Source organism: Nematolebias whitei, chromosome 10 (genome assembly GCF_014905685.2).
Source record: "Nematolebias whitei isolate Nwh7 chromosome 10, NemWhi1, whole genome shotgun sequence".
Taxonomy (NCBI): domain Eukaryota; kingdom Metazoa; phylum Chordata; class Actinopteri; order Cyprinodontiformes; family Rivulidae; genus Nematolebias; species Nematolebias whitei.
The window spans coordinates 32,457,489-32,463,488 of record NC_056507.1 but is presented as its reverse complement, the minus strand read 5'-3'; the positions used below and the strand labels follow the sequence as shown (position 1 = coordinate 32,463,488).

The following is a 6,000-nucleotide window of genomic DNA, read 5'->3' as shown; positions in this document are numbered from 1 at the left end:
TATATATATATACATATATATATATATATATGTATATATATATATTCCCCGGTTGGACCTGTGGTCCATCGAGCTGGAGTTTGCATGTTCTTCTTGTGCTTGCGTGGGTTTTCCCCGGGTACTCTGGTTTCCTCACCCAGAATTAAAACATGCATGTTAGGCTGCTTCAGACCTCCCTTGCAAAAGGGATCTGTGATCTCAATGGGATTTGCCTGGTTAAATAAATTATATGTGTATGTATGTATGAATGTGTATGTACATACATAAGTACACACACACACACACGCGCGCAAACACGCATACACTTCAAGTTTACCGCACACTCACAAAAAATAATTTTTGGATGCAGATCACAGCCAAAACAGAAAAATGTCTGGAATTCAGTCTTTTTCACTGACAGTACAATATTCTAAATTTCTAAATCTAGTCTGCCATGGTGGGAGCTGAGAGGTCTGCATCGTGTGACATTGCATGTGATTACATGTAAAGTCAGTTTCATGGTTTGACTCTCATTTCTTAGCGTAGGATGATCTAAACCTTTGAACAGAAAGGCGGCAATATGTGTTTCAGTAAAGAATGTTAGGTCTTTAATGCTATCTTACATGAATCCACTTCAGTGCCTCAAAGGTGTGCATGTTTACTGTAATAATTGTCATTTAAAGATGTCTCACCTCACACCTGTCTCAGGAATGTCAGAGAGCAGGTTGACTCATCAGAACAATGCTTTGGTGTTTTGTTTTTTGTTTCTGAAAAGAGAAGCAGGAAGCAAATGTGTGTCAGGAAGTACCGCTTCACTGCTCACCTTCACGGTAAGTTCTTTTTTCTTCTTCTTCTTTTTTTAGTTCTTTATTTTTCCAAACAAGGAAACTAGACAACATCCTGTGTCAGTTTATAAAATCCATTGCACTGACTCAGCAATAACGCTTCTCATGGGAACGTTTCTTTGACCCTCTAAGCATGAGCTTCTCACAGGTACAGGAATGTCTTGAAGTCCTTCTGGAGGGAAAGACGGTCCCAGCTTCAGCTGAGGTACACTCCAATGAAAGAGGGACCCGAGCTGAAAAGAAATGAATCAGAACCACACAACACCTCTACCCACACCACCACACAACAAACCTGGTTACTTTGCATTCATCCCACTCCTTCTACTGACCCTCACTGGATGTATAGTAGCAGTGGTAAGAGAGATCTTGATTTTCAGCACCATATCTGCGTATGAGTTATTTAAGGATGTGCATCCCTCTTTAGGTTTATTATTTCAGGAGAAGATCAAGGTAAGCTACTTTTGTTTTCTAATTTAAGCAACAAGTTAAGAGAAGCTTACTTTTTTTAGTTACTTTATTTTGCTATCCCTTCTTTCAGATTAGATGAGTTGCGCCACCGGCTGATTCCTCTGTACAGCTACGACCCTGCAGAGGAGGAAGAAGAGTGGGGTGATATTGATGGAGGCAACAAGGAGCAAGAGCTGGCTGTAAGCAACAAACTGAATGTCTACTGAAATACTTTATTAATAATCAGTGACAGAGCGATTTTCCATTTTAAAGAGAGCTTGCACCATCATTTAACACACAAAGTGTAAGTTTGAGATGGGTCTCAGCTACTACCATCCCAAATTTTAGCACAATATAGGTAAAATTTCAGAAATTAAATGTTTAGTTTGGAAATTAAATATTTAGCTTGGACGATAAATATTTAGTTAGGAAATTAAATGTATAGTTTTGAAAATAAATATTTAGCTTTGAAATTAAATATTTAATTTACACCTAAATATTTAGTTCACTAGATAAATATTTAACTTGCAAGGTAAATATTTAGTTTGTAAATTAAACATTTATCTTGAACACAAACATTTACTTCATAAACTAAATATTTAGTGTGGAGCTAAATATTTAGCTTGCTAACTAAATATTTAACTTGCAAGTTAAGTATTTAGTTTGTAAACTAAACATTTAGCTTGTAAATTTAATATTTCGTTTGGAACTATGACATTTATAAATGTACAAGTTAAAAATATGACTTTGAAAAAAAACCCTATTTTTTCTTATGAAAGGCTTAATAAACCAAAAATATTGCTGTTAATTTTTGACTGTGTAACTTTACATACGGCACCCCATAATCTTGCGCCATGTTGATTCCAAATGTTAATTATCTATTGATGTAACCAATGATTGCACACTGAAAGATGAATAAAAATCTGTTCAGTGACATTTAGCCAACAAATAAATACACACGTATAAATAAAAGCAGAAACATCACCACTCCACTTTTGGCTTCAGCGTCTCGTGATATAAACATTATGTTAATATGGGAATGAATGCATCACTTTGCTTTGTATCTTTCTGTGTTTTCTGTATCCCATCGTCTGTCATAAGCATAAAACTCCATCTTATGCCAGCTTTTCTTTCTCTTTTCAGGAACCTCTGTACAACGAGACTCAGCTCCTGTTTCCCTCTGACTATGGCACATGAGCAGGATATCAGAAGTCACGCTGGGAAGTTAAACGATAGTTTTATTGAGCCTGCTGTCACACAAAGCAACATTCCTGCTGCACTGGTCTGATTAAACAGGTCTTATTCTTCATGGTGTGCTCGTCGCGCGTCAGACACCAGATGGCACTGCAGTCCTGTTGCTCCTTTCAGCTGAGAGGGTTTTCTTTTTTATGATGAAGAGTGTTTAAAAGCTGCAAGATGTGGTTTAAAAACAATAAACATCAGATCCATTTGGAAAGCTTTTGGTTTCTAGTGTCTGTGTCTGCATGCATCGTTGCTTTCAGTCGCACCTGCTTCTGATCAGTAATCAGAGGCTCTGTTGGGGACTCAAATTGAGCTGGCTGCTGGTTTTGACTCACAGGATGATGGGGTCACAAAGGCACAGGTGAACAACACGGATACACAAACTGTAAAAAGTCCTTATTGGATGTTAATATTTTATCTATCCTGTTTTTCATTGTTGGCTGATTCACAGCATGGATGTCCCTCCATCCGTCCCAGGCCGGTCCCTGACCTCCGTCCTGCTTGTCTCTGCACTGGTCCTCCCTGCTCTCACCCTGGACAGCCTGCTGTGTTCCTTCTGTCCTCTACAGCCCAAAGGCAAGTCGTGCTCCAACGTCACCAGTCAGTGCCTGCCCTCCCAGCGCTGCTCCAGCTCCAGGGGCCGCTACGGCTCTGTCCACATCCTGTCTGCACAGGGCTGCGTGGACGCCGGGCTCTGTGGCTCCCATGAGATGGTCTCTTACCGTGGAGTCGAGTACAACGTCAGTCACACGTGCTGCTGCAGAGACAGATGTAACAGCGCACCGAAGCCTGACACCAGCCTGAAGAAGCTGCTAGGAATCATTGAAGCTCAACCAGAAGATCAAACCATCACTGAAGCTGCAGAGGAGGAACCGTGGAGTTCATGTGCAGATTACTGACTGAGGGGGGCTGTTGGCCACAGGAACCTGCCTTAGTCTCTAAAAGGCGACTAACATTTAGTCATATGTTTGCATGCTTTCTGATTTAGTTTGATATTTTGGGGAAAAAAGGTGTAAATATAAATTTCTATTCTGGTGTTTTTTACATGTTCTGATCCAGAGAGAAGAGGTGGGACTGCTCAACCATCCTCCTGGTATAATAACTGACATTATTCATACAGCCTGATGGATGCTGCTCAATAAAAGCACCGTGATGAAGCCCTCGTTTGGTTGATTTGTGTGAACATTGCATGCAGGTGTGCTGATGGGTGTGGCTTCTTTGTAAACAGCATTAGTCAGCTGGAGATCACTGCTGCTTGGAAGGAAGGAGGGGTGAAGGAAGGAGGAAGCTGTTGGGCGCGGAATTCAAAACAATTTTTGACGGATTATCGGTATTTGACATTTTTTGGACTTTGGAACAGGCGGAAATTGGCATAAACTGGTATGTGAATGGTTCGGATGGAAAAACAGGTAGGAGACGAGGCAGACATGGATTTTGAGGGGTGGACACCGGTAGGTAGAGGGAGAGGACGCGGAAGAAATAAAATGGAGGAAGGGACAAATGACAGCCAGAGTAATAAAAGGGAGTTGGAAGGGAGCAGCTCTGATGAAGAAAGGGTAGTAAGAAGAAAAGTAGTGAGGGATGAATTTAAAATAATATTAAAACTAAAAAATGAGGAAGGGCAGGGTAACATAAGCCCCATTTTGATATCAAAAGAAATAAAAAGGAAGATTGGGGATGTAGAAATGGTGAAGGTGTTAAGAGATGGAAATTTATTAATATCATGTAAAACTGAAGAACAAAAAAATAAGGCTTTGCACGTCGAGAACATCTGTAAAAGAATGGTCATGGAAAAAAAGATAATAGGAGAAAACAAAACAGTTCGCGGAGTTATTTACGGGATCCCAGTGGATGAAGATTTAGATAAAATAAAAAGGAACATTGTTGGTGCACAAGTAAACAACTTGAAGAGACTATCAAGAACTGTTAATGGGGAAAGAGTAGGAAGTTTATCAATTATGATTGAGTTTGATGAGACAACATTACCAGCAAACATAAAAATAGGTTATTTAAATTTTCAAGTTAGGCCTTACATCCCACCACCACTCCGCTGTTACAAGTGCCAGAGATATGGACACATTGCAGCAGCGTGCAAAGGTAAACAGAGGTGTCCAAAGTGTGGAGAAGACCATAGGATAGAAGAATGTAAAGAAGAAAAGGAGAAGTGTTGCAACTGTGGAGGACAACATAGAGTTACATATGGAGGGTGTGAAGTGAGGAAAACGGCAAAAGAAATCCAACAGGTGAAAATAAGTAAAAACACCACATATGCAGAGGCAGTCAAAAGTGTCAAAGAACAAAAGACAAGAGCGACAGGACAAACAGAGAACCAGAACCCACAACAAAGTACCAGTAAACAGCAAACAGAGGAAAACATCACAATGCCAGTTGAAAACCTAATATTATTCATAGCATATGTCATAAACTGCACTGACCAGGCCAAACATAAAACAGAGAAAATTAAAATAATTGTGAGAGGAGCTGAAAAATTTTTGGGGTTCAAAGAGGGATCTTGGGAAAACATTAACAAAAGGTTGGAAGCTGATGGAAGACCAGGAACACCAGGTGACAATATATGAATATATTACAATGGAATGCTAGAAGTTTAATTGCTAATGGACAGGAACTTAAAGGTTATATTAACGAACTTCAAGAGAAACCAGACGTTATTTGTGTACAGGAGACGTGGTTAAAACCAACAATAGATTTTATTATTAAAGGATATGATAATATAAGAAGGGATCGACAAGAAGGAAGTGGAGGAGGGTGTATAATATTTATAAAACAAGGCAGGCAATATCAAATAATAGGGAAAGGTAAAGAATTGGAATATATAGTAATAGAAATTTGGGGAAAAGAAGGAAATTGTAAAATATTAAATTTTTATAATCCATGTAAAACATTGTCACTGGAGTTGATGGAAGAGGTGATGGAACATCTGGAAGGGAGAGTAATATGGTGTGGGGACTTTAATGCTAATAGCACAGTATGGGGTAAATGTAACGATAAAAATGGACAGATTATCGAAGAAATAATGGAAAACAAAAATTTAGTATGCATTAATGATGGAAGAGGAACGAGACTGAATGTAAGAACAGGAGCAGAGTCAGTTATAGATTTAACATTTGTATCAAACTCAGTGGCTGGTGTCTGTGAGTGGGACATTGATAAAAATACAACTATAGGCAGCGATCATTATCCCATTACAATAAGAGCAGGACTAACAATAAATAACAATAATATAAAAATAAACAAAAAATGGAATTTTAATAAAGCAGACTGGGTTAAATTTAGCTATTTGAGTCAAATTAGTCTAGAAAAAGTCAACATGACAATGGATATAAATAATATAAATACATATATAAATAAGGTAATACTAGAAGCTGCAGAAAATTCAATAAAGAAAGGAGGAAGACAGAAGGACAAGAGAATTGTACCCTGGTGGACAAGTGAATGTAGTGAAATAATAAAGTTAAGAAATAAAGCA

At 38.6% G+C, this 6,000-nt stretch overlaps 2 protein-coding genes across 3 annotated transcripts; both read left to right on the top strand.

Moving 5' to 3' along the window:
* Positions 1-753: 753 nt before the first annotated feature.
* On the top strand, positions 754-2,475 carry LOC119415811 (small integral membrane protein 29-like). Of its 2 annotated transcripts, none has more exons than XM_037682984.1 (5): positions 754-809; positions 973-1,178; positions 1,249-1,274; positions 1,363-1,471; positions 2,415-2,475. In XM_037682984.1, the coding sequence occupies exons 2-5, from the start codon at positions 1,068-1,070 to the stop codon at positions 2,466-2,468; spliced, it is 300 nt and encodes a 99-aa protein (XP_037538912.1). In that variant the 5' UTR covers positions 754-809; positions 973-1,067; the 3' UTR covers positions 2,469-2,475. The 2 variants fall into 2 exon arrangements, with proteins under 2 accessions (XP_037538912.1, XP_037538911.1); XM_037682983.1 differs by having other exon boundaries at positions 761-809; positions 957-1,178.
* Positions 2,476-2,801: 326 nt separating this feature from the next.
* On the top strand, positions 2,802-3,413 carry LOC119415810 (protein Bouncer-like). Its single transcript, XM_037682981.1, has 2 exons — positions 2,802-2,874; positions 2,965-3,413. Exons 1-2 carry the CDS (start codon positions 2,852-2,854, stop codon positions 3,410-3,412), a joined length of 471 nt encoding a protein of 156 aa, XP_037538909.1. The 5' UTR covers positions 2,802-2,851; the 3' UTR covers position 3,413.
* The last annotated feature ends 2,587 nt before the right edge of the window (positions 3,414-6,000 follow it).

Excerpts from the sequence above, each read along its gene's own strand:
- LOC119415811 (XM_037682984.1), top strand. The coding sequence starts at position 1,068 with ATGAATCAGAACCACACAACACCTCTACCCACACCACCACACAACAAA. Across the intron at positions 1,179-1,248 it reads CTGGATGTATAGTAGCAGTG|GTTTATTATTTCAGGAGAAG; the intron begins GTAAGAGAGATC and ends ATCCCTCTTTAG. Across the intron at positions 1,472-2,414 it reads ACAAGGAGCAAGAGCTGGCT|GAACCTCTGTACAACGAGAC; the intron begins GTAAGCAACAAA and ends TTCTCTTTTCAG.
- LOC119415810 (XM_037682981.1), top strand. The coding sequence starts at position 2,852 with ATGATGGGGTCACAAAGGCACAG. Across the intron at positions 2,875-2,964 it reads ATGGGGTCACAAAGGCACAG|CATGGATGTCCCTCCATCCG; the intron begins GTGAACAACACG and ends GCTGATTCACAG.